Source organism: Harpia harpyja, chromosome 2 (genome assembly GCF_026419915.1).
Source record: "Harpia harpyja isolate bHarHar1 chromosome 2, bHarHar1 primary haplotype, whole genome shotgun sequence".
Lineage (NCBI taxonomy): Eukaryota > Metazoa > Chordata > Aves > Accipitriformes > Accipitridae > Harpia > Harpia harpyja.
This window is the reverse complement of record NC_068941.1, coordinates 31,807,171-31,834,436: the sequence shown is the minus strand read 5'-3', so window position 1 is coordinate 31,834,436 and position 27,266 is coordinate 31,807,171. Positions and strand designations below refer to the sequence as shown.

The window sequence follows — 27,266 nt, the reverse complement described above, 5'->3', positions numbered from 1 at the left end:
ATAAAAGGAAATCAGATTTACTCAGAGGCTGGATGTGATTTTCAGGCTGACTTGTTTCCCAGTCTTCGCTTGAATACTAACACTACTACATAGAAAACCTGTTTCTTGTGTCGTCTTTGTCTTGAGTGAGGTACTGAATGATGGGAACTCATCTGGGAAGTTTTGGGAAGGGATAATATATCTCCTGTAGGGCATAGGTTCTGCTTTCTGAAGGACTTAAACTACAAAATTCTAACTCAGTTTGTATCTTATGCCAGAGCAGCATTTAGCATCCCTTGTGGTGTAAGGACTGTTTTTAGACAGTTTCTTCAAACTTTTTTCATATGTGCATACTATTAAAAGAGCTTCTGGTTATTTAAAAAAAAAAAAAAAGAAAATCTAACAGAAAAAGACTCTTAGAATTCTTAAAAGTCAAAGTGTTAGTAAGGGGAAAAAAATAGATTGGCTCTGGGATATTAGGTAAATTCCTTTCATTCTTTTTTAAAACAACAAACCCCACCCTACACATGGGTAACTTGTGATCCACTACCTTTGTTTATACAGAAATACAACAGAGATAACTGGACTTCATGCAGTTAAATAAAATTAACATTGACCTGTAATATGAGTTAAAATTGCATGGCCTAGACTGTTTGCATGAACTATCGCTAATTATTACTGCTGCACTGAAGGGAGTGGAGCAGCTTAATACGGGATGGAATTTGCAGGTATCCTAGTGTCCTGGTTTCGGCTGGGATAGAGTTCATTTTCTTTCTAGTAGCTGGTATAGAGTTTGGGATTTAGTATGAGAATAATGTTGATAACACACTAATGTTTTCAGTCGTTGCTAAGTAATGTTTAGACTAAAGTCAAGGATTTTTCAGCTTCTCATGCCCAGCCAGCAAGAAGGCTGGAGGGGCACAAGGAGTTGGGAGGGGACACAGCCAAGGCAGCTGACCCAAACTGGCCAAAGGGGTATTCCATACCATGTGATGTCATGTCCAGTATGTAAACTGGGGGAGTTGGCCCAGGGAGGGGGGGTGTGGACCACTGCTCTGGAACTAACTGGGCATCGGTCAGCGACTGGTGAGCAGTTGCATTGTGCACCACTTGTTTTGTATATTCCAATTCTTCTGTTGTTATTATTATTGTAACTTTATTATTGTTAATGTTATTATTTTCTTCCTTTCTGCCCTATTAAACTGTCTTTATCTCAACCCACGAGTTTTACTTTTTCTTTCCCCATTCTCTCCCCCATCCCACTGGGTGGGGGGGGAGTGAGCAAGCTGCTGCATGGTGCTTAGTTTCTGGCTGGGGTTAAACCACGACACCCAGGTTCACTTCTGTTTCCAGCTAAATAAAAAGCCTTTATGGGTGGCAGCTTGTATGGCAAGTCCTGAACCAGCCCCATCTTTGTATCTTGTCTTATTAAAGCAGTTTTAAGAGATTGCATGAGCTGGGATTGGTGTAGAATGTTTCAGGCCATATTCTTGGGCTGCCCCAGCTGTCATTAACATCTTAGTATGACTCAGATTTTTGGGTTGTAGCCTAATGTACATGGGTCTTTTGTTTTCTTCCTAATTGGTTTGCATTGGTCTAGAGGGCTTTTGTCTCTCTCCTTCGCAGTCCTGTAATTGCTACTGTGGAGGTGTTTCTTACTACACAGTCTGTCATGCAAGGCATGGTATTAACATGTTTAATATTGTTCTTGTCATGTTGTGCTAAGTGTTATCTTCTGTGTTTCAGTTATGCATCTCTGAAACTATGAAGTTACTATGCTTTAAAGCAGTGACTGTCAATGAAAATGGCATGGTTGACCTTCTAGATTAAGTGCCTATGAGACTTCCCTCCACGCCCTTTGCTGTCTCTCTAGAATAGATGTGAGTTCTTAGGGTAGTGTTGGTGCCACTGATGTTTGGATGCACTGTCCTACCCCTGGCAGATGATACTCTCCCTGAGGAGAGTAGTTAAGAGCAGAGGTGTGTGCAATGGCTCTGCCTGTGAAACGGCCGTGCAGCAACAGTTCCTGGAACAGCTGATTTTAGCAGAGACTAGATTCTGTAAGCCCCTGTGCTGGCCTGTGTTTAGCTAGGTAGGTACCTTAAAAAGTGGCCTGGATTGCTGTAGTGCTATGTTGATGAAAGCTCTTGAAATCCAAGCCCCTATAGTGTCTAGCTTTCAAGTTCTGCTCTAGAAAATAATTCTCCTGGATTATGTCAATTTGCCGTGAAGTTAGAAGGTCACTTCTGAAGTCAGTATGTGAACTGTCCTTGCTGATATGTGCAAATCTCTTTTGGCATAATTGGTATTTTTGAGGAAGATTTATGCAGGAGCACAGTAGAAATAGCAATATGTAATCAGATGTCCTTCTTTGAGAAGATACCAGTTGCTAGACCAGAATAATTGTTTTTACTGTGCCCTAATTTTGCTGAGTTCTGCATTCTTTTCTTTTAAAACTGATTACGCTATTTCCAGTTGAACACTTAGTTCTTTTCTTAGACTTCTGTAACTGATCATGTGGAATTGGTTGATTCACCACTTATTTACTGTACACCATGGTTACTTAGTACACATTCACAACATCACTGGTCTTGGTGAGTCTAGAGATGAGACTGACTTTATTCTCTTAAACAGTTTTGTCAGCTGCAGTTCTGGCTGCTGTTTTGGGGGAACAGTTTATAGAATCTGTTTGTCAGCTTGTAGTTACAGTCTTTCTACATTTCAGCTAGTCTGTGTGACACCTCTTTGTCCTCCCTTTCCTCTCCCAAATCAGTGTATATGTAGATGTCTAGCTGGACATGGGATAAGAGTACTTTAAAATGCTTTTTGAATAATTTTTATAAAATGCTTTCTATTAGAAAGAAGTTCGAGAGCTCTAGGACCTCATGTGAAAAAGTGACCAAGAACTATGAAATATATTTGGAAATAACTTTTTCCAAATGTCCTTTCTGAAACATCTTGTTTGATCACACATTCTTTTCTGCCCGTCACCCCCCGCCCCCCCGCCGCACTGAAATTTCTTGTGGATGGTAAGACAAATGTCAAAACTGACTTGGGTTCCAGCTTGTGTTTTTTACTGTGGAAATAGTATCTTGACTCGAAATTTAAAGTGATAGTAATGTTACTGTTCAAGTCTTTAAACAAATAAATGGAAAATAGTATTCAGCTGCAGCACACTGTAACTGATACAAATGCCATTTAGCAGACAGTTTGATAGGCCAGCTTGTATTTCCACCTCACATTCGTGCTTGATTGGTTTGAGTGATTGTTTACTTTCCTCTACTTCTAAAGATAACAGGTTCAATGATGACTAGAAGCTTCCCATGGGCATAAGAGGTAGCTTACAGAGTGGAAGTTGCTACCCGAGGTACATGGTACAGTGTATTATAAAAGCATTCTATGTAGATTCAGAGTAACCTCAGTACTTTCACACCAGATTTTACCAATTGGTAGGATAAGATCAGTGGAATTCAGTGATTAGATTATTAATTTCATTTGTACCTTTGTAGTCATGCTGTGTGTGCATGGACAAGATGTAGATGTTACAAAGCAGTTCTCTAATGCTACAATGAGAGAATCTAATGATGGCTTTTCTAGGAGCAATGCTGAAGATGGTACTTGGCTGTTTTCTTGCAGGAATAGTTTTAATCTTGCAGTTCTAGTAAATGGGAATTTGGGACGAATGCCACTAACTTTGTTCTTGAAATCCTTTTTGACTGACTTGGTTCTCTAAATTCTTTTTAAAAGCTTCAAAAAAGCAATAAACTTCTCAGACTACTAGGTGCGAAAGGGAAGGAAAATAAATGAAGGGGTTGTTGTGAACGGTAAAAGCCTCTATGCTGAGCTTTGAGAGGCTTGGAATAAAAACATTTTGTTATCGCGGTGATGTTCAATGCAGGGTTGTTAAAAGTTAGAGGATAGAAAGTATTTCTTACCAAAGGCTGCAGTTTAGCAGGGAATAGTGAAGGGAGGTTTGAATTATTTTGGAGATGTGTAGTCAGGTACTGAGTTAAATAGTAGCTCTGTGAGGGGCAGTAAAAACACATTAACGGTATTCTTGGCCACATCAGTATTCTGACCTGTAGAGTGAGGCTCAAATGGAGATAAGCAAAATGTCTGGGAAAGGTTTTACAGAAAGAACTTGGGTGATATTTGTAATTATTTTTGCCTGCTGTCCCACTGTTACCATCATCTTGAAACTTTATTTAACAATGATACCCAGTGTTGTGGGGAGATAATGTGCCAGGCAGAAGAGATAATTCTAAGGAAATGTGTGTTCTGTTTGTCAATCTGGCAGAAACAAAAATGAAGGAGGAGGTGTTGAAGTGCATAGTACTTAAGTGTTTAGGATTTAAAGCTAAACTGTGACTTCTTCCCTGACTAATTAAATAATATAAAAAGCAAATGTGTTTTTCTTGTCAGCATAATGCGGAAAGTATTTTTTTTCTATTAATAGAAAATCTTGAGCTAATGGAACACTTGAACAAGTTTAAGGAAGACCATGGGACTGCATTGGAAGCTTAGATTGTGATGACTTTTTTAACAGTTTTAACTGTGCAGTGGTTAAACTTGATAGGTAGAATTTCAGTGAAACCCAGTTATGTATAGGAAACTTTATATAACTTCGGTTGTTGCAAACTGGAAGCTCAGATAATGTATTAGGAAAGGATTCTGTGCTGTTGCTTTAATCCCCTACATAAACATCTGTGTGGGTTGATCATGGTATTCACTGAAATTGCTCAGTAGTCTTAACTTCTTGGTGTTAGAATTAAACTTACCTGGTTTTACTTCTGAAAGTGTAGCATGCAAAGCTGCAAAAAAAAAAAAAAGTTGAGAGGGGAAACAAACATTCAGTGTGTGAGCTGGACGTAGATTTGGGTGTCTGAGCCTGTGAACAAACGGCTTGAGAAAGAGGTCTGAGTATTCCCATCTCTGTTTTACTGGGGGTGTTGGTTGTGATGTGAGATCCTTATGCTGTTGTTTCTTGGTGGTAGGTGAGGTTAGGAAGTGGCAGTTGTGGCAAGAAGGTAGAGGGGAAGACCAAAATAGGGGAGCAGATCATGTTTCATGATCAGTTTCAGCCAATCTGTGTTTACAGTCAATGATAGAGAGTGTGTTGTGCCTGTATCATTCCTCTTAACTAATATTCTTGAAGCTTTTCAGGCAGCTACATCAGAGTTAAGCAAGCTGAAAAATATCTAGGAGTTTTTAGTGGGGAGGGAGAAGGTATTCGTGACTCCTGATTTGTTTGGCAGCGTGTAGTGTGCTAGATTTTTCGTGTTGGCACAGAGGGCAAGACTTTGATCAGAATGCATACACAGGTTACCTGAAGATAAGGGGTGGGGAAGGAGATACTAGTGTTTCTGAAAAGGGATGTTTTCATTGCTTGAGCCTCAACACAGCAAGTGTTGCTCCGATGTAGAGATCCGTAATTTGTAATGTGCCAATCAAACTCGGGGATATGTGAAACTAGCTTATAGCATGATACTAATCAGTTTTAAATATGCCCTGTCCTTAGAATTCATGTGGTGTCTTTCTGCTGTCACTAGATGAGGATTACAGTCAATGGTTGTCTCTTTAATATCATATGCCTTCCAAGGACCAATGTCTGTATTCGACTTCTGTTAAATGTGAGTTACGAGGTATGAACCTCTGTGTATATTTCAGTGCTAAAATAGCTTTTGTCTGGTTTGTACAACTTGTGCATGTATTCCTGTACAACATTAGCAGGTAAAAAGTAAAATACTCTGCAGACTTAAGCAGTTATTGTCCTCTCACTTTAAACTTCTAGGAAGAGGGTTCTTACTGCTGCAGGAAATACTTGAGAATGTTCTCGTATATGTGACCTCTTATTTTGGAGTTGGCACTTCTGCTTTTTGGGAGTAGCACACGGGGTGGGGTGGGGGGGCTGGGGGTGGTGTAGGAATTTGACAGGCATTATCTTCTTGATAATTGTCCAAGTATTTTTAGGGTGTATCACTGATAAATTTACTCTAAGTATGTGACTTCCTCTTCTAGTTGCCTGATGACTGATAAGCTGTAGCATAGTCACTTTAAAGCACACATTAGTCACTGTGATTCCTCACCGCCCTGTACTGAAAGTGGTGACTAATCTCTGGGTCTGACTTTCTATTAGGAAGCACAACCTTTATCCTCGGTAATTAGGTGGAGGATTTCATGTAAGTCTGAAACATTCCTGCCTTCTGTGCTGGGCCCCCCACCCCACAGCCAGTAATCTGCAACTTTTGTGTGAGCTAGAAAGGATGTGGGGCATCAGATGTGCTCTTAACAAATCTTTAAACCTTGCTGTCTCTTTGAGGAGAATCTCGCTTTGGATAGGGGTTCTTCAAGAGTGTCTGTAAAGCTATAGCAGAATGAAAGCAAGTAGCAGTGAGAAGCCTGAGATGCTCAGACAGCAAACTACATAAAAGCCTGATGATCCAGAGGTTTCTTTTGGCACTCTTTTGGAATTATTTTGCCTGACAAGACTGAGGCAGTACAGTGACTTCCACTCCTTTTATAAAGAGTTTATAATAGTCATTTTAATAAATGGAAAAGAGGATGTAAGCCCAACATTTCCTTGCAATGTTAGAAAACAGGCACCTTTTTTGCCTTTGATTAAAAGCAGGTGATTCGGAACTTAAGTATCAATTCAGGTTAGCAGACTTTTCTGTCCAGATCTGAAATACTGAAACAGGCTCATTTTGGAGAGGATGGATTAAGTGGGAAGAAGACTTATTCTTAATCTTATTTTTATAGAGTGAAGAAGTTGAGGGAATCTTTAGCCTGTTGGAAAAAAGGTCAGTATTTCTTTCGGCTCTGTTGAAAAGGGATTTAGCAACATGCTTTGGCAGTGAAGGCAGCCAACGCTGTCCTGAGCTGTATTTAATAGGAGTATAGCCAGTATTTATAGGGAAGTGATTATTCCTCTCTGCTCAGTATTTCTTAGCTGTATCTAGAATACTATGTCTTGTTTTGGGTCTTTGATCCAGGAAAAACGTAAACTGGAAGTAAGCCCAGTGGAGGGACCATCAGGGTGGTCAGGAGGCTGGAGCACAGGCCCTGTGAGGGGAGGCTGGGGGAGCTGGGTTGCTTCAGCCTGAAGAAAAGAAGGTTCAGGAGGACCTAACAGCAGCCCCTTCATACCTACAAGGAGGTCATCAGGAACATCAGGGCCAGGCTCTTCACAGTGGTGGTAGGATGAGACACAAGGGGCATAATTTGTAATAAGAAGTAGATACAAAAAAAATAGATTAAAAAACAAACAAAAAACCCACAACAAACCTTTCACTGCGAGAACAACCATGCAGTGGAACAGGCTGCCTGGAGAGGTTGTGCATCTTTGGAGGTGTTAAAGGTACAGCTGGATGAAGCACTGAGCAACCTAATCTGATGTCATAACTGATCCTGGCCAGAGACCTCGAGACCTCCTGAGGTTTCTTCTTATCGAACTATTCTGTTAGTGCTTCTGATTCTACAGATATGACTGGCCATTCTCAAAACCTTTGTTCTAGAAAAGACTGTTAACCTCTAAATAATAATGTGTTTGTTTATGTGATATACATGTGGATTATTGCCAGAATGAGTTACTCTAGCCCTAAAGGTAACAAATAATTGCCATTTAACAGATATTGTGACCTTAGTTCTTAAAAGATAACGGTAAATAACTGGGAGGAAAGTCTAAGCCTGTCATGGTGTCAGGATACGAAGCACCTTTAAAGGGCATCAGACTCTCAGTTGCCAAACATGATCCTTTGGAGTTGAAGAGTTTGAAGATGCCTTTACCTGATTAAGGCAGACCTACTCATCAGTGTTCAGCATGATAAAAGAGCTCAAAGATACTTTTTTTTTTTCCTTGCTTAGTTAGTCCTGGTGAGTGCTCTTAAGAAAAAATTGCATATATTTCATTTCTGATGTACATATTTACACACATGTGGGTATGAATATTTTTTTTGCTTTTTGGGACATACTGTTTCAGAAACCTGGCACTGCTGTGGAACACACCAAATACTAAATGCCAGGAAAATGGAAACTAATATCCTTCTTACTATTAAGAGGTGTAAAGAAATAGATTTCCACAGAACTGGTAAAACTTCGATTGTACAAATAAATAACCAGTAACCTTGAAACTTTTCCCTTCTATCTGGGTAAGTGTAGGGATTTAGTCCTTAAAAGACAGCTTCTGTTGGTACATTAGTAATCCTAAATGAGAGAATTGCAAAATCCCTCTCAAGAGGTAGAGGGAGTATCTGCTCTATTTCTACTACTGAAAAGAATTCTATACAGGGTGAGTAGTTAATGCTTTTAATAAAAATTGAAATTTATTGCAAGTGACAATATGATGATAGTCTCAGTTCTGAGAACATTTGAATGAATGGTACCTCTGTAATACAGCTTTATCTTACTTGCACTTCTTTAGCATCACATGAGCAAGAAATGTGTTGGCAGCCTATTAGAGAATGTAGATAAACTTGTAACTTTTAGATAAACTGCAGTTCACTTTGTGCATGCATTTGTATATTGTAAGCATAAACATTGTACAGCTGAAAGATGAACACAGCTCTGAAAACATTTTTACTGTAGGGAAATAGAAATGATAAGCAAACCTATTAAACTCAGTCCTGTTTCTGCATACCTAAATGTACTTTCATCAGATCTGGTTTAGCAGTTGGTTTTTGTGGGGGTTTTTTTGTTTTTGTTTGGGTTTTTTTTTTTCCCCAATGGTCTACATGCTGTGATGCATACATATAGCATGGAAGAAGGAATACTATAAAAACAAACTGAGACCTGGAATGCTTTCAAAAATAAAAAGAGAAACTCCCAAAAGCTAGTTTTTATTCATTACTGTCAAGGTAGTAGAGGCTACCCGGCTTCTTTTCTAGTTCTGGTCCCATAATCCTAAAAATTTGACTGAAGAAAATACAAACTAGCTAACAGTTGTTTCCTGCTAATTGTGATATAGATAACAATATGACACTATAACTTTCTCTCATGTTATCTCCAGTTGTGCAATTTTTTTCTGCAGTACTTTATTTATAGACCCTTTTTCTGCAGCTACCAAATACAAGAATATATTACAGCTGTATCAAATGTTTGAGCCAACCTTAACAAAAGTGAATGAGATTTAAAAATACTACTGCCTAGAAACCTTTTCCACTTTGTATATGAGTATGTAGCTTTCCTTAATGTCAGAGTAGATCAGTCTTACTGTTTTGGACACTCTTGTTCCAATAGTACTGTTCATATTTGGAACAGCAGGTTAAGAACTACTTATTTGGAAAGCCTGTGCAAATTGTGACTATTCAGTCTTTGATAAATTATAGAAGTTAAAATATTTTGAGGAATGTTACAGAAATTATACATACTGAATGAGAAACACCAATTGTGAGCTGACTTTATATGGAAATGACCTTTATGTGAAAATCGGATGATGAACAAGCTAAATAAAACTGCTTGTTATTCTTAAGTTCTAGCATAAAGAGCCAAATGTAGATGTGCTTTCTTACACTTATCTCAAAGCTATATCCCCAGTCACCTGGGTTTTTTAAATGGCAGTCAAATGGGGATGCAGAAGACGAAAGGGGCTATTTGCATGGGAGCAAGTAGAAGCTCGAAGTGGTTCCGAAAAGAAAACCTGTTCCTATAACCTGGGTGTATCCCTTACAGGAATTTTATTTATGCTTTTGGGTTACTTGGCCAATTTTCCATGAGTCTTTGAGACTTCCCCAGTGGCTGTTCCGTAGCTTAGAGCAATTGGGTTTAATTTTCAGACACTAGATGTTGGCAAAATGGCCAGGTCTGAGCATTGCTGCCTGGTTACTGAAGAAGTCTAAGGCCTACGACTAGACTAGGCAGTTTATGGGCATCTCCTGTTCTTCATATGGGGGCATTCCAGGTTCAACAAAAGAACCAATAGGATATTTTGCCTAAATTAACATAAGGACAACATGGAAGCTAAAAGGAACACACCCCTCTTGGGGACTTGAATGGATATGTGAATTGGGGACAGGAATTTGGCAGAAAAACTTATGTACTCCCTATAGGGAGTTCCTTTTACAGCCTGTAGCAGAGAATGATAGGCTGTTTGGTGCTCTGCATCTGTCACTTCTCGGGCCAGTCAGATGGGCAGCAAGGGACTGGAAGCTTCAAGCAGAGTGTTTTTGTCTTTCATCAGTAGAGTGTCTGCTTTCATTTAGAATATGGGAGAAACAGGTTGAAATGGTACTATAAAGGAAAGCTTTTATATTTTTACAGATGACTGATCAGATGATATATAGCACCTTGAACTATCAATGTAAACAAAGGCTTGACCACAGTATGCACTCTGCTTGAAATAATCTTGATGAGCCATCAGAAATGGTAGATCAATATGCCTTACAACCCATTTAAAAGTACCAGGAAGGAGCACAACTTTTTCCTGCAAGCTGTAGGTATAATTGCTTTGCTTACTAAGTTAATACAAAAACCCGAATGCTGCTCTACTTTTAGGTTAAGTTATTTTTCATCTGTAGTTAGATGCTCTTTGATCTTTAGGGCTTCCTTGGATGTCATTAAATATCTGAAAATAAAATCTTCCTTTTACTTATGTTACTACTGGTGGGGAAGAGAAGGAAATAACTAAGGCTACTACTTATTGTGATGCTCTCTGTTTTTCAGTAAATGCATAGTTCTAAAAATGTTTCAACTGCACAGGATGTAAAATGTATCAAGTTTTGCTGATCTCTACATCAGTGACTGCTATGTATAACATGGTGTTGAGTAGAAGGGTCTTGACTTAGTAGGTGAATGCTAGGTAGACTTGTGTTCCAAAAATTAAACAATTAGGTTCAGATTTTTTCTATACAGTCACTTAAGCATTCTGTCGTATGCTTATCTTTAGTAGACAGATGCAATAGAAGAATGCGTGTGTGTGAAGAAAAGGACTTGTGAAAGTTGAAATGCTGTTCTACTACAATTTTAAGTAAAGCTGTTTGTTTAAGAGCCGTTGCTCTAAAAGAATATTCTTAGTTGTAGGAAGCATCAGGGAGGTCGTTGCCTGGCTGCTGGCTTAAACATCCTCTTTTCTTTTGGAAGCAGAGTTTACAGTATGGTTAGTAAGAGGGAGAAAAAGCATCTGAAATCACCACTTATTTTCTTGGGTGTCCTTTTTTGGGGGGGGGTGGAGAGTTGTTTTTTGGGTGTTTTGTGTGTATTTTAGTCTTCATACACTTGTTGATTAGGGATTTAGAAAAGGTCAACCAATGACAGTGGATTTCAGAAACACTGCAGAGAGGTTAATTTAGAAATGCTTCTTGATTATTTCAGTATTATTTGTATGAATCTCACATATTTGGGATCTGAACCTTTACCCCTTCTCTCCTTCAGCAGTAAGAGCAGCAGCTAGGAAATCAGTGGGATTTACATGCTGACCAGGTTAAATGTCTTCACTGTTTGAGGGGATGAGGGGGAAGGGACCAAAACACAAACACCTGGCTTTCCAGGCTGTTTTGGTTTTACATTGTCCCTGCTATCAAGAGATCAGTTACTAGACAGATTTTTCCTAAGTTTTCTTTTAAGCCAAGTTCTGTGGTGTACTGTTAGGGAGACTGGCAGCTCTAGCTGCCATCATGACTTAATTGTACATGCAGCATGGCAAACCGTGGCAGCCTGTATTGGCATGCAGAGACCTGAGGTAGTGTTAGGGTTGAACTTCTCTTAGAGGAACAATTAAAAAAAGAATTATGCTTTGCTGGTAGATAGTGAACACTTTGTATATGATAATACTACTTCTGCCATAGGAGCTGAGCAGAGTAATAAAAATAGGTACACTGCAGCTACGATAAGTGGTTTCACAGAATGTTAAAGACGGGGTTGCAGAAATGGCCTTTGTTTCAACTAGAGCAATATCAGCTCTGTAAGGTGAACTGCATTCTTTTTCTCTTTGTAGAAAATGTTATGAAATGTGTGCACTTATCTGATTTTTTTTTATCTAATGAGATTTTACTGACTTGACCAATGCAGCCTGAAATAAATCCTGTGCGATAATGAGTCTTGCTATTTGTTCCTGTTTAAAAACAAACAAACAATTTAGGCATGTTTTTAAATAACTATAAGACAAACACAGATCCATTTGTAGTCTGTTCTACATATAGGTTACCATAACTAAGAATCTAATCCAGAGGTATATATATCAGTTTTCTGAAGTTTCAGACATTATTTAGTGGGTACTACAGTAGCTATGTAGATGCTTTTTTTTTTACTTTTTTGGTTGAAATATTTGTTTAGATCCAAGAAAATTTAATGGAGCTAACCATTGAGTACATTTCTTAGATGAATCTAAATTACTTTATACCTTACAAAACCAAATCCTGTGGTGCCTTTCTGTTTTCTGTCCTATCACCTGGACTAACAAGATTGCCTGATCTATATGGACAAACCATGTTAATATCCATAGCAACCCTAGGGTCAAAAAGGAGATATTTTGTATGGAATGCTTCTAAGCAATAAAATTCAATATTGCTGCAAACATGGATTAGTCTTAATTATGACAACTGTGCTGTCATGATCATTAAAGTCCATGGATCTTGTCTTTCAAAAAAACCAACCAAACAAAAAAAACCCCAAAAACCCAAAAAAACACCAAACAACAAAAAGCCTAAGTTGGTACTAGTTTGTAAACTGATCAGAGATTTATCAAGTTGCTCAGTAGGAACTGGCTTGAATTATTTCACAGTAACCACCAGTCTCTAGTTTGCTTTTTGACTGTATACGCAAGTAGACTTGGATGGAACTTAGAATAAGCATTTTTAAGATATTTGTTCAGTGTCACATTACTAGTTCTGAAGGTCCTCAGTATCTGTTTTGGTTTTTTTGCAGATGATACAGCTCTGGAAGAAAGATTTGTCTTCACAATTTGCTTTACAGTATCTGAATAGTGAAAGCACAATGGACACTTTTTAGAGTTTTACAGAAATCAAAAATCATCTAGGAACAAGAACGTTGGACTTCAAGGAATAACAGACTTTTGAGAGCCCAGAAATTGGTCACTGATAAACCTGATTTGGCCATACAGCTTGGGAATGAATACCATTGAGACAGCAAAGCTTGAAGAGCATATGGAGGGTCAAAACAATGACACTTCTAATGGCTACTCACGACCTACTCTCTCAGTCAGTGAAGAGAACAAAAATGGCACTAGCAAACCAAAGGGCTTGTCTAATGGCTTGCGAAAAACAACAAAGAAATATCCTGATTACATCCAGATTGCTATGCCGGCTGAGTCTAGGAACAAATTTCCTCTGGAATGGTGGAAAACAGGCATTGCCTTTGTTTATGCTCTCTTCAACTTGATTCTAACAACTGTCATGATCACTGTGGTCCATGAGAGAGTACCTCCAAAGGAGCTAAGCCCTCCCTTGCCTGACAAATTTTTTGATTACATTGATCGTGTGAAATGGGCTTTTTCTGTATCAGAAATAAATGGAATGATACTAGTTGGATTATGGATATTCCAGTGGTTGTTTCTTAGATACAAGTAAGTAGATAAATTTTTTTTCCTCTGCTGTATGTTTTCAGAATGTTGGTTTCCCTTGTTCACTTTGGGTAGAAGAAATCTTATGGAAGAATCTGTAGCAATATTGTAGAATAGGGCTGGCAGGAAAATGGCAAAGGGATGACTTCTTTAGAACATGTTCCAGTGTCCTTGTTGGATTCGGAGACAGGTTTCTCCTGATTATTGAGTAATGTTTTTTAAATCTGAATTTGACACCTATGTTGTACTAGTCAAATTTATTCTGGGATTGGGCTTTTCAAGCCCATGGCAATGTTTAAACAGGGGAAATCACGGTGATGTAAAAAATCTCATCCAGATTTGAGGAGGAACCCACTGTCCTCTACAGCTAGACTAGAAGCTTTTTCCTTTGTCTTCATGGCTTAAACTAGACATATTTAAGTCAAGGATATGGTTATAACATGGGACCGAAAAGAGAAGGTCACTGAATCAAGGAAAACTATGCCTGACTGCACACCTGAGTTAGACAGAGGCCATGTTAAATTGGTTAGATAGCTCTGGTGGGAGCTTTGTGGTAGTTCTATACTATTATGAGCTAGCAAGACTAAAACATGAAGAAAGACTTTTTGGTATTTGATTTAGAGAAGTGTGTGGTGGAGAGCAGTGGGTGGAGCTGCTCTTTAATTCTAGGGATTTAGCTGTTTAATAAAGCTAGAGCTCCATAACTGTTATATGTATATCCTGCATGTGAACTTTGTACTCAATCTTTTTTCCCCCCTTTCCTTACTTTCAGATCAATAGTGGGACGCAGGTTCTTTTTTATAATAGGAACTTTGTATCTGTACCGCTGTATTACTATGTATGTTACCACCTTACCTGTGCCTGGAATGCATTTTCAGTGTGCACCGAAGGTAAGAGGCTTTGCTCCCTAAATCTTGCCTTGGTATCTGCCTGAGTCCTTATGGCTCTTTAGAGCAAATAGAAGATAATGTTCCAGGTGTTTATTACATAACACAAATTACTTTCAATTGATGTCTTCAGAAACACAGATAGTGATAAACCAAAAGTTGTGTGATACAAAAAGAGCCTCAAACTGTTGCTGCAGTTAAGATGCTTTAAAGGAGAGTGCCTATGTTGAAATAGTGCTGCTACCAAATTAGTAAACTTGCTTCTGAGGCTCAAGCTAATCACTCTAATACTGCAGCAATATTTTTTCTTACATGGTGGGATACCTATGGTCAATATTGTAATTCATAGGCTGATACATAAGCTTGTGTTGCAGTATCCTTTTAAAAACCCACAATGTTATCATATGCTTTGTCCTGTTTCTCACACTATTTTGTCAAGAGCTATCGCAATACTAGAAGTCAGCTGCCTGTCCCTCCTTCCAACCTGCAAAATGTATGTGAAGTGACTAAAACAAGTTCAGCTGTTTAAATGAGCTGATACATATAGAAACATGTACATGCTAATATTTCTACAAGAACATTCAAAAAAAATTGTGTTGGTGTAGTTAAGTGGTGACACAAAGGAGTTCTGTTATTGCTGTTTTACTGATAAAAAGTTGTAGACATATAATTGTCTTGGAACAAACAGTATCATGTTGGCTGCACTGAAAGAACAGTGCACTTGAGAGAGTAAGAAACAGTTTGGTTATACAGTTAGAAGATAAGCATTTTGAAACCTAAAAATACTGCCAGTTTGCTTAGGGGATAAATTTGTCACTTCTTGGGTAGGATCTCATCAGTTCTGAGGTACAGCATCATGTCTGTTCAGTCTTATTCTTTCACATTCACAACTTAGGAATATAGTGGATGAACTACTTTTCTTATGAATCAGTATCTATTTGACAAAGCTTTATTTACATAACACTATTGTAAAGACTCAGCTGTTTCGTTCTACTAGCTTGGGGAATGACTTTGTGTAGTAGGCTGTGTATTGAGGAGTGGGAAGAGGTAAGCAAAGGAAAACTTAAATATCTCTGCTGAAAGTCCATTTTGCTAGCATTAAACCAGGATGAGTTACTATTTTTCTGATTATGGAAAACTCAGTTATCCCTTTATCTTGTTTGGTTTTTTCCCAGAGTTAATCTTTAAACAGCTAGGTGAAACTGAATGTTTACCTTGTATCTGTGATAAATCAAAAGCTGATCCTAATGCGTGTTTAAAAAACCCCAAATCCTCTAAATCTGAGTAAGTCTTGACTGAGTTTGTAACCAAATCTGAAATTAAGTGAGTTTGAAGATTTTTGTCCTGTAGAAACATTGCTCAGCTCTCAACAGAATGATAGAAGCGGTATGCAAGTTGTACTGTGTTGGAACCAGTTTTCAATGGGTTTTATCCATTCTGTCAATGGCTATCATGAGATACCTGACCTTACCAATTTTTAATGTTTACCTTTCCAGTATATTCTACATCTCATTCTTATACAATGCATATTTTAAATAGCCTGAGAAAGCATAAACAGAATGCTAGTGTTATCAAGCTGATCTTTAGAACCTGTCAAGTTTGATATGCATGCTTATTTGTTTAAGAATATGTGAAAGAAAGCCAAAGAAAATGAATGTAACGTGTCCTTTTCTCCCTGTCTCCCTGACTCCACATAGGTTTGGGCAAGAAGTTTACTCGAGTCACTTAGGGTGTGTCTTAAAATTTTTTTTGTACCTCTTTTTCTGATGTTCTAGTTGAATGGAGATTCTCAGGCAAAGGTTCAGAGGATCCTGCGACTGATTTCTGGTGGTGGTCTATCCATAACTGGATCACACATCCTGTGCGGAGACTTTCTGTTTAGTGGTCACACTGTGGTATTAACGCTGATCTACCTGTTCATCAAAGAGTGTAAGTGATGGTATTTCAACACACTTTTGTTGAAAACTGTTGTACTGGGAAAACACGTGATAAAAGTGCATGTAAAGCTATTGCCCTCCAAAAGTTACTAGTCAGCTGTACGCAGACTGTACATGTACAGGTTTGAAATACAAATCATGACTTTGAGCAAAAATGGAATGTGGGTTTAGTAGAAGTGGTGTGGGCTTTAATTAAGGGCTTAATGTGACTAGACATGTCACTTCTGTCTTTACATAATGTGTTTACTGGTTGATTGAAGCAAGCTAGCTTTTCGCTATTGATTGACAGGTTATTCAAATTTTGGGTAAAACATACTGTAGTTAATTATACAGCTCTGTGTGGGTTGGCTGATATACCTTAGATTTTAAGGAATTTTTGTGGCTTGAGCACAGCACCATTGCACTCTCATACTACATCCAGAAGCAAAGTGATATTTTTTGAAGTGTGCCATACATTAGTTACTGAAAACAATGAATAGTTGATTCATGCTCCTTGGATGTCTTCTGCTAGAGTCTCCTACTTATGCCTCTTGGAGTTGATAAGAATTTGGCAAGCACACAGAAGATACAGTTGGGGTTATAGTTTCCCCCTTTGCTTTACATTGCTATGGGGCGTGGGGGGAGGGGGCGAAATCTATCTGTGCTGTACACACAGCATTGAAGCTTTGGAGAACTGAGCACCAACTTCTAAATCTGATACATGGTAAGCAGTGCTGCTACCCTGGGAACTTGGCTGCTCATGAATGTGTAGTTGGGAGTTCCCTTTCCAGTTCACATGTTTGGAATTGGAATCTTCTCTCCTATTGTTGTGTCCCAAACTAGGCAAATACTATCTTGGCTCATGGGGATGTAATTCTCACTGAAACAAAAATAAGACTAGCCAGCATTAGTTGAATGCCTTCCTTTTATTAAAAAGTTGAGGGAAGTGTTGCAGTGCTATGTTCTGCCTTAAACAAAAAACACAATATAAAAATGCCTGTTTAATATTACAAACTTCAAATCTGCAGATGCGAGACATTCAAAGAGTGATTTAAGATGCTGATTATAGTCTGCTGATTCTTAGGCCTAGGTCTGTCTTGTAAAGTGAACGTTACTGGGTTTTTTTGCTCTGCACTTCTCTTCCTTTCATCCTTTGCTGCTTCTTCATTTATTCCCCCACACTTCAGCTTTTTTGTCCAGAATAGTTATTTACATTTTTAGCCTTGGTATGTCTGTCTTGCTTGGGGCTGTTTTCATCAACTTCTTGAGATGACTTGGCTCCTTATAGTTTTTTTTTTTTTTTAAATCGGCAGATACAGATTTTTCTGTGGTGTTTTGGGGAGAGTTGAGAGAATTTACTGTTTTGACACTTGCACCAAAATTTAAGTCATCCTACAGTAACTCTTTTGCACAGGCCTCTGAAACTACTACTGGGTAGGCTTGTTAAGATCAGTAACTTTTATTCTGGTATTGTGTGAAAGTAAAGGCTGACCATTGCCCCACAAGGCAAGGGGTGCCAAAACCTCCCACTGTGAGTGAAATGAAGCCCATTAGCCTGTCAGAAGTTATGAATGGTTGTTGTGACACCCAAGGCATTTTTCAATGGGGAAAGAAGGGCAGGGGAACTTTTCCACTCAAGTGGCTTAAATGCATTTTGAAGAATAGCTTTGCTCCCATTTGTTAATCTTTAATGAAAGGGTATAAATTCACATACTGTACTTCCTGGTACAGTGTATTCTGTTTCATAGAACAGAGGTCTCGTGCAAAGTAGTTAAAACCTAGGAATTAAAATAAGGGTGTCTTTTCCTGTATAATCTGTAATCTCTGCTCAGTTTGTATCAATGCTAGACATTTTACTTGTGTGTAAGTGTACTTGAGCATAGACTGTAAAAAGAGCGGAGATTCAAAGCAGTCAAGTAAAATAATCAAGTGTATGTCTTGCCTCAATTCTGTCTCTTCTCTTGCACCCCCTACCCTAGAAGTGATTTAATTAGAAAACTAACTTAATTTGACTAGAAAATGGGTGATGGTGCTGTCTGTCTCTAACTGCAAGCTCATCTTGGGCTCATTTTACAAAGAACACCTCAGTAAGTTTGCATAATTCTTTAGTCTTGTTTTCTGTGTCAAAACAGGGTTCTTGTACCAGTGTGGTATAAATGAGTTACATTTTAAAATTTAGTACCCTTAATTAAATCACCTTTTTTTATCTTTTCCCCTTCACTTTGTGGATTGCTATAATAAAGTATATGGCTTTTTTGTGTGTTTTTTTTCCCCCGTCACCTCCCTATTTCACAGATTCACCACGTCATTTCTGGTGGTATCACTTAATCTGCTGGCTAATGAGTGCTGCTGGCATAATTTGTATCCTTGTTGCTCATGAACACTATACTGTAGACGTCATCATTGCTTACTATATCACCACACGGCTTTTTTGGTGGTACCACTCAATGGCTAATGAAAAGGTGAGTGGCAAATACCTTTAGAATCAATGTATAGCTTGCATTTGTTAATACTGCTGAAAGGTCAAAATTAGTTCTTAATTTTGAAATAAAAATAGAGGTTCCATACTGAAGTTTAAACAAATTGGGAAAGGAGTTTCACTTTACTGTGGATTAAGTAAACATTTAATGGATTAAGATGTTCTTTTTTGATCTGTGCCTGTTATGAAGTTATTTCAAAATTTATTTTTTATAAAGTTTTTTTAAAGTTCCTGTTATTTTGGCTTAAAGACTTTTTTTAACTTCAGAAAAACTTTATTGCTGTAGTGGATGTATAGAATAGCCCTTGTTTATCTAAGCTTATGAGTAAACAGTAGTTTAGTAATAAAGTATCTGACCAACCTAAATTACCTTGACCATCCTAAAATTCTAGTGACAGTTCTTCACTAGAAGTACATCGTTCAGAAGGTAACTGCTGCAGTTGTTTCAAGAACACTTTCAAATAGGAGCATAGTTCTCAAGCCATTTTAATCTGGTTTTCAGCTATTAGTCATCAAGGGAAACGTGACATGCCCAAAAGGACTCACATTGAAAGACTTGAGCACTCTGTCTCCCTAAATTTTGTACAGCAACAAAGCATCCCTTTGTGTAAAAGATGCTCAGATTGTAGTATACATTTGCTATCTCAATATCCTGGTTTTTTGTAGGCTAAGTGCACCTTGTCTTTGCAGAAATGCATGCAAATAATTGCATTTTTGTAGTTGTCTTGACTCAACATAGTTGATTATAATGATTTAAACTGATAGTCTGTTTCCTTTTTCTCTTTACCTACTTGTGCCATTACAGACTTTAAAGGTCTCTTCGCAGACAAATTTTCTTTCTCGAGCATGGTGGTATCCAATATTTTATTTCTTTGAGAAGAATGTGCAAGGCTCTGTTCCTTGCAGCTTTTCCTGGCCGATATCTTGGCCTCCCAGCTGCTTCAAATCTTCATGCAAAAAGTATTCACGGGTTCAGAAGATGGGAGAGGACAACGAAAAATCTACCTGAAGAAAAGAAGGAAAGCATCTGCTCTGGTTTTTTACCAAAACATTAATGCTGTAACCAAAGCTCTTGAGGACTACACTGTAACTGAAGAAGTGGACCAAGCTTCTGTGCAATTGATTGGAAAGACAATTGTAGACAAACATATTGCCATTTCATATGTTTTCCTATCATGAGGCTGTACAGACCTATTCTTCAGTGCTAATAGAATGCAACACTGATGGGATTTTTTTATTAAAGAAAAAATGGAGCAGGACTTTGCTTTACTAATGAGATAGAGGCCAAAGACCACACTAGCACTTTCATTACTAACTATCACTCATCCACAGAAGCACCCAAAAATCTCATCTTCAGAGTTCTGGAGTGCATAAGGGCAAAAACATGCTAAAATGTAAAGGCATGATATCGGCATATTTGAGGCATATAAAAAAACACAATTGTGGGAAGTGGTTTGTTGCATTATTCTTGCTAATGAAGGTAAGGCCTTTGTGTGACTGGTACAGCTGGAAGCAAGTCTTGACTTTTTTACATTCTGTGGGTATGAATATCTTATGACCCTAAAATACTACTTACCACCATTATCTCCCATATATTCTACTATATACCAATTTTTACATTTTTTATTAGTAATTTTATATTTAAAATGTTGTGCTACCTGATGACTTTGCAAATTAGGAATAGCTGCTAACATCAGAGCTCAAGGAGCCTAAAACTTTATTTTTAAAAAAGGACATGGTTTCAAAGTCTAAATCTTTAATTGCAGTTTGGCCTTGTGTATATAGCTATACAGTGCCTATCAGTGTATGTACATGCATATACACACAAAAGCACATACTGTTGTGTAGTTAAACACATATTAAAACTACTTACTGGAAAGAGTGATCATACTGTTCTTAATTCAGGCAAAAGTCCTACAGATCTTACCTGCTTGAGGAATGCAAGGCCAGGTCCAAAATGGGGCTATATTTAAAATAAACATTTTAATTTTAGTAGTGCTCTCTTGCTGAAACTATGTAGCAAATTTGTTTGGGAGCCATAGTTCTGCATTGACTTTCCTTTTTACCTATTGGCGTGTTTCTGTGACTTCAAAAAAACCAAAAAAGTGCCAAGGTGAATACCTACAACAGTAGCATTTCTTCAATTATTACCTAAACCCATTTCATATTAAATGACACTGGTAGAACTCACATGCAGATTCCTTTTTTCGCAGGGTTTCGTGCAACTGACATGGCTTTAAGCAAGTTGGCTGAGAATGTGGGAAATTACCATGGCAAACATGTAACAAAACCACAAATTAATTAGCTACCTGGTTCTTGTTGGGTTTTATTGTTTTGTATTGTTGGGAAAGCAAAGTAGAAAATTAGCATACCATGTTTAACCATTTATGTTCTGTAATAATTTCTGCAGTTAACTCAATTTTATTTTTCAAATCTTCAGTAAAACCTGATAGCAAAGACAAAACTGCATTAAGTGTTGAAGTGATACTAATATAAAGGAAATGCTGTTTATTTTAAGAATGTCTTGAACTGAGTGACAAGTGTGAACATAGTTTAAATAATGACAACTTGTTTTTAAGAAGTCCAGTTAAAGTTACAAAATGCAATATGGAGTATTCAAATATGATTTCTTTTTCAGTTAAGGGGATCAGTTGCTATGAGTTGTACATAAGAATATTATTAACGTGCATTTCAAATATTTTTTGTGCATTATCAAAGTAATACAATAAACAATGTTCCTTATAATACATCCTTGGTAAAACTTAGCTAAGAAAGAAATTCTGCTGATGTTTCGTTTTGTTATTTAAAATAAGCTTCTTGGACTTTTATAACACGCCCCTGGAAGTTGTGTGTGTGTGGGCATACCTATGTTTCCATTTGCTTGCTCCTGGCAGACCTTGAGCAGCTAAAAAGCCAGTATCAAAACATTTATATGAAGGTCCTTTTTCTGTATCATATAAATGAATCTGTTCGATGTCAGTCTGTAAATCTCCCAAGATACTTGTTACATCAATACTACTTCATAGAGCATAATATCTTTTTTTCAAGCTGAATTCTAAGCTTTGTGATATCTTAAATATGGTCATGTTAAGCCACTTGTAGTAATACTATCTTTTAGGAATTGTGAATTAATTTCACTAGTGGTAACCGTGTCTTGAAAATAACATGAAAAGCATTCCAGTAAGGAACTTAAACAGTGGGTTTCATCTGGTGGCTGAATAATAAATACTTTGATAATCTAGATAGCTAATTGTCTGCATAACCACCACCATATCTCAGTGGGATTTCTGCAATATATCTGCAACGTAGAATTTCTTCATGCAGGATGAGGTGTTTGGTTTTTTACACTTATTCCTGTTTTTTGAAAGGAAAAAATATGAAAGTGATGATTGAGCCAAGAAAAGATTAGGCTTTTGTTGGGCAGTGAGAGCTTTCCTTCTACTGCTGAATTTGATAGAAACTTCTATTGTAATACAAAAGCAAAGTTTAAATGGCAGCCCTAGCTCAAAATACTTGATTCCTGTTCTGGCTCAGCCCTCCCTTAAGTGCTTAAATTTTCTCCATTGTATCAAAGCCCTCAAAATGGTGTGGTTTAATAGCAGAAAACCCCACTTTTCTACTCTCTCAATAGCTTTAAATTGCTTTTGCAAACTTGGATGGTATAGATGTTTAGGCCTATATGTAAGGTGGTGAAATGGGGTAAGTAATGGTATATGCTAGTGCTTACTGCTACAGTAGTTTATCCAATACAAACCACAGCCACTACATAAAAATTACTAATTTTAAGAACTTAGTGATCATTGTAGTTAAATACTATGAAGCTGAAAACATGGTTTCATCCTAAGAGGAAAAAGGATTGCAGTGGGTAAGAACAGGAGAAACTTAAGTCTTCACTTAATTTACTGATCACTTGATTGTAGGCTTATTTGGGCTGTATATGCCCAATGTTATGGAGTATGTCACTGTAATTATTTTTTCCTGGAATTACAATAATCTTTCTTACAGGTGTCACATGAGCTGCACCTGTACTGTGACTATAAGTAAAATGCTTCTTCTCTCTACTGAAGAGCATTTACATGCTGAACTTCCCTGACACTTAAAAAAAGGCACTACACTTTTGTACACCTGGCGTGTCAGTTGACTTGGATGCTGTTGGGTGCTTTGCATTTATGAAACAACCTTTCTTAAATGCCTAACCTAAATTTAAAACTGGATTTAAAAGGTTAACTTGAGCATATAAAAAAATGTGCTGCTACGTTGTCATGCTACAGGTGCTTAACTCCTATGCTAGAAATGATTAACATATACTTGAAACAACTGTAAATTGACATTTTTATGGTATGTGCTTAGCACTCCCATGTGGATGTAAATGGTACTAAATGTTAATCATCATAGCTATCTTTCCAAGAAAACAGCAACAGGTGGGGTAATAGCAAAAAGAGCTGTGTTAAACATTGCTATGAACTCTAGTACTGGATTTGCTTCCCTCCTTAAAAAAAACCACCCCCCCCAAAAAAAAAAAAAAGAAGAAGAAAAAACCAACCAAAAACAGGGGGTGGGAGAGAAGGAAGGGGAAAAAAAAAATCGAGACTGTATTTATATCTTAAAATACACTACCTTCATGTAATAGAGAAATAAAGCTCAGTAACGGAGACGCAACTGGGAAGTATTTTAGAAGATGAGAGAGAATTCTCTTAATTAGATTATGGCAAATCCACTTATCTGTGTCTTAAATCAGAATCTGTTCAAACTCTGGCTTTTTCCCATCATTAGTATCTGGCTAGACAAGTTATCCTAAGATGTTTGTTACTAACCTAAATTCCTTTTCTCATTTCAGTAGATATGAAGTATGATTTACAGTTCTAGAGACCAGATCCATTAACTTCAGTGCAAGGAGAAGTCTTTCCATTTACTTCAAATGAACTTTCCACAACTCTTTAACTTAAAAAAAAAAAAAACAAAAAAAACCAACTATCTTAAAGATTCATGGGGTAATTTTAAAAACATGTCCAATCTATCGGATGTACTGGAACCATTTTTTCCTTGCTGGCAGACTTAACAGCTGTAAAGCTCCACTGTCATCTTGATATTTTTACAATGTGTGTTTTAGACTTACCTAGAAGTCTTCTATAGGCACACAGAATTAGAGTGATACTGTAAGACTGCTGAATTTAAGTGTTCTATACCAGGCATTGTAAAATCAATGTCTTAAATTCAGTTACTGAAAAAGGGGTCTTAAAAATAAATACTTCTGTTGGACACCATTTAAATGACTGTTGCTGTTTAAGTGCACATTGGAAAAATATCCTAGCATGCCACTGAAGTAACTTTGCTTCTAAGTTAGCCTTCGTATGCTATTTTATGATGCTTCCTAGTGTCCAAGAAAAAAAAAAAATTGTGCCGAGAAACTGAGAATTAAGGCAAAGGCTTTTGTTCTAGTATTTACAAGAAAAAGGAAGATGAAAACATTGAAGTAGATGGTGATCATATATTGCTTTTTACACAAAATTGAGCTAAAACTAGACCTAACTTCTAAGTAATGCAGAATTACATTGTTAATGTGTAATAGTACTGCAAAAAAACCCTATAAGGAAACAGGCGGTATTAAGCATTTCATTCTACAGTACAGATGTGTGTCTGTGCTGTGGATTGTGCTGGTTCTCATCCATAACTTACAGTATAAAAATAAAACCCAACTCAGTGAGAGATGCTTGGAGATTTTAAAATACTTAAATATGATGAGCAAAATTCCGTGAGCTGTTCCTCCAAGCTGTCACTAACAGTTTCTAAAACAAGAACAAAGTGCTGCAATGCTTAAAACATACTGAAGCTTTTTTCCAGTTGGCTCAAGTTTCCATGTATTTAACGTTTGATTAAATCTTATTAATCTAGAAAGTAGCACATAAGGATTTCAGGCTAGGTACAGGTAACAAATATTGTAGGAACAAATTCTAGTTCTGAACTCATATTTTATTTTGGTAGATAATCTTTCCTAACAGAACACTTAGAATGCCTGAATGATGTTTTAAGATGAACTAATGATCTGTGCAGTCTCTAGTGTGTATCTAAAATACTGGTGTTGAGGATTCCTTGTCTCCTGGTGGAAATTAGTGCTTAAAAACTCAGGAGGATATCACTTGTTTTCAGTGAAAATATGTTAAATTGATAAGGACTTGGAGCTTAGCAAATACTATGAGAAGTTTTTTTGTGGCGCTCTGCTGTGGGCTAACCTTTAAGTTAAAAGATGCAACCCAGGTAGGAGGAGAGGGCAAACCAGCTCTTTCTGGAAGCAGTAATTTGTGACTTTTTGAATTCAGATTGCATTGGCTGCATGCTACAGGCAGTCTTATCCATACGATAGTGGGAAAAAAAGAAGCTGTATTATACTGTTACAGTGTTCACTTTTTCAAATGATTCTGTATCGTTTGGCCCAGCCCTTCCCTTAGATGAGTGAATGCTTTTGTGCTTTGCTTGCTGTATGGTTAGTCATAACTGGTTTTAGTTCTGGTAAATGCCAATGGAAAACATGTAGATCCATTGTATACAGTGCCTAAGGTGTTTTTAAAGTCTCTATGCATGGGTTTCTTCTAGCAGAAATACTCTTCTTTCAAGCTATGCCTATACAATATTAATTTCAGCTCTTGTATTTGCCCTCTGCATACTAAGGTCTTTAGGAAGTTAGCATTTGTGAAACTGCAAAGACTTATTACAGAAGAATCTCTTTTGTGCCAATTGAGATTGATTTTCACAAAACAACTTTGCTGAAATGTGTTTGAAAGTAACTTTTTTTTTTTTAAGAAAAAGTGGTCAGAAACTAGTCTGAAGTAGAGGCATCTTGAGCAGCTGGTGACCCAGGCACTATGCACATGTGTGTGGAGAGGGGTCTCTGTGGCATAGGCAATATTGGGTGCAGTATACAGAGGCTTCTCTGGGAAGATAAACTAGGTTGTACTTACACATTAGGCTGTGAGCCATCTTTCCTTGTTCTTTTGAGCTTCTTTCAGACTGAGGGCACAGCACCAAAGATGGCAATCACTAAAAAGTGTAGTGAAGATCACTTACTAAACCAGAAAAGTATGAAAGGGGCTGAAAAGGCAGACCACTGTAAAACCAGTCATCAGAGAGCTGCATTCTAATTCAACGGAGTATATAATATGGTGTTACTTCAAGCATGTGAATTGCATTTAAAATGAGTGGGTCTGTTCACTTTTTAATTTTTTTTTTTAATTAGAGATGGCAGGAGTGCTGAGAATACTGAGGAAATTTATCTCCCTGCTTACTTTTACCTCTACCAATGAAGTGTTTGTATACAGACCTTAAAAAATATTGCTAAACTCCAACCCCTCTTCCATTTTGAGTACCTTGTTATTAGTGCTTTGTTACTTCTGTAAAAACTGGTTTTGTGTTCCACTTTTTTCATAGCTTGTTGCCGCTCAAAATGCTGCTTATGCTTTAGCCTAGGTGGCTTTGGGCTCCTGTCTTACTTTATCTGCTTCTGTTAACTGCCTTTTCTAAATGGCTCAATACAGAAGAGTAGGATTAATGTTTGAGAAGGCTCCAAAATTAACACTAAAGCCAAAAGGTGTTCTTGTCAGACACATCTTTGCACAATTTGAAACTTTGAAATTATTTTCAAGTATAAAAACTAACATCCTGGGGCATAGTTTTTATCTCAGGAATCAATTCTTACTCTTTAAATGTTTAGTACGTTCATTTGTGTTTATTTTTCTGATTCAGGAGAGCATGTGTGAGATGTGAAAAAGATAAATTCTGGCAGTTTTGTGAGGTCAGGGTCACACCAAGGAACCTGAAAGTAAAACAGGAAAGAATGGTTTGACAGCTGCAGTTCTCATGCTTTCCATGTGACTTTGAGGAGAACTCTAAAGACTTCTGTAAAAACCGTATAGGATGTCACTTTTAACTGCAACATGCTTTCATCCTCATTGGCTGACAGTTTTTCTTGCGTGATTTCTCCTAGGTTGAATCCGCAGCTTTGTACATTAATTGGAGCTGTATATCCAACCTGGGAAAAACTAGGCAAGAAAAGCTGTTGGCTGCTGAGGAACCCTGGATGGTAATATAGGAATGCTGTAATGTTTGCAAGATGAGGAGCTAATACATGGCCTTTTGTTTTTTTTTTAATAGCTTTAGGGTCCAGTTCTGCAATTGCTGTACAGCATAACATTACAGTAACAAATGATACTACTTAGAGACCTTCTGTGCTGCAGTTTGTACTGATGTTTGCAAACTGGACCTCATTTCTACATAAATTGTTCATAAATAGCAAGAGTTGGCTTTTATGTTGCAAAACTTTCAGGATGACATTTTCTAGCACTTCAGCTATTTCTGTTAAGTGGATACCAACTGAGTGTTGTGGTTTGCTGTATACTGTGAGATACTAGAGTTGTGATTTGTAAGACATTGCAATATGTGTTCACTCTGTAAAAAAACAAACAAAACAAAACTATTGCACTAGCTGTACTTTAAAAAAAGCA

The 27,266-nt window shown here is 37.5% G+C and overlaps 1 protein-coding gene across 5 annotated transcripts in view; it reads left to right on the top strand.

The window, feature by feature from the left end:
- Window positions 1-21,516, top strand: part of SGMS2 (sphingomyelin synthase 2) — a 50,260-nt gene extending 28,744 nt beyond the window's left edge. For all 5 annotated transcript variants that reach the window (XM_052774889.1, XM_052774903.1, XM_052774921.1 and 2 more), the window contains 5 exons: window positions 12,835-13,492; window positions 14,262-14,379; window positions 16,152-16,305; window positions 18,588-18,754; window positions 19,577-21,516. In XM_052774889.1, the coding sequence (XP_052630849.1) occupies window positions 13,038-13,492; window positions 14,262-14,379; window positions 16,152-16,305; window positions 18,588-18,754; window positions 19,577-19,780 (1,098 nt within the window). In that variant the 5' untranslated portion in view covers window positions 12,835-13,037 and the 3' untranslated portion in view covers window positions 19,781-21,516. The remainder of the gene's footprint in view (window positions 1-12,834; window positions 13,493-14,261; window positions 14,380-16,151; window positions 16,306-18,587; window positions 18,755-19,576) is intronic.
- The last annotated feature ends 5,750 nt before the right edge of the window (window positions 21,517-27,266 follow it).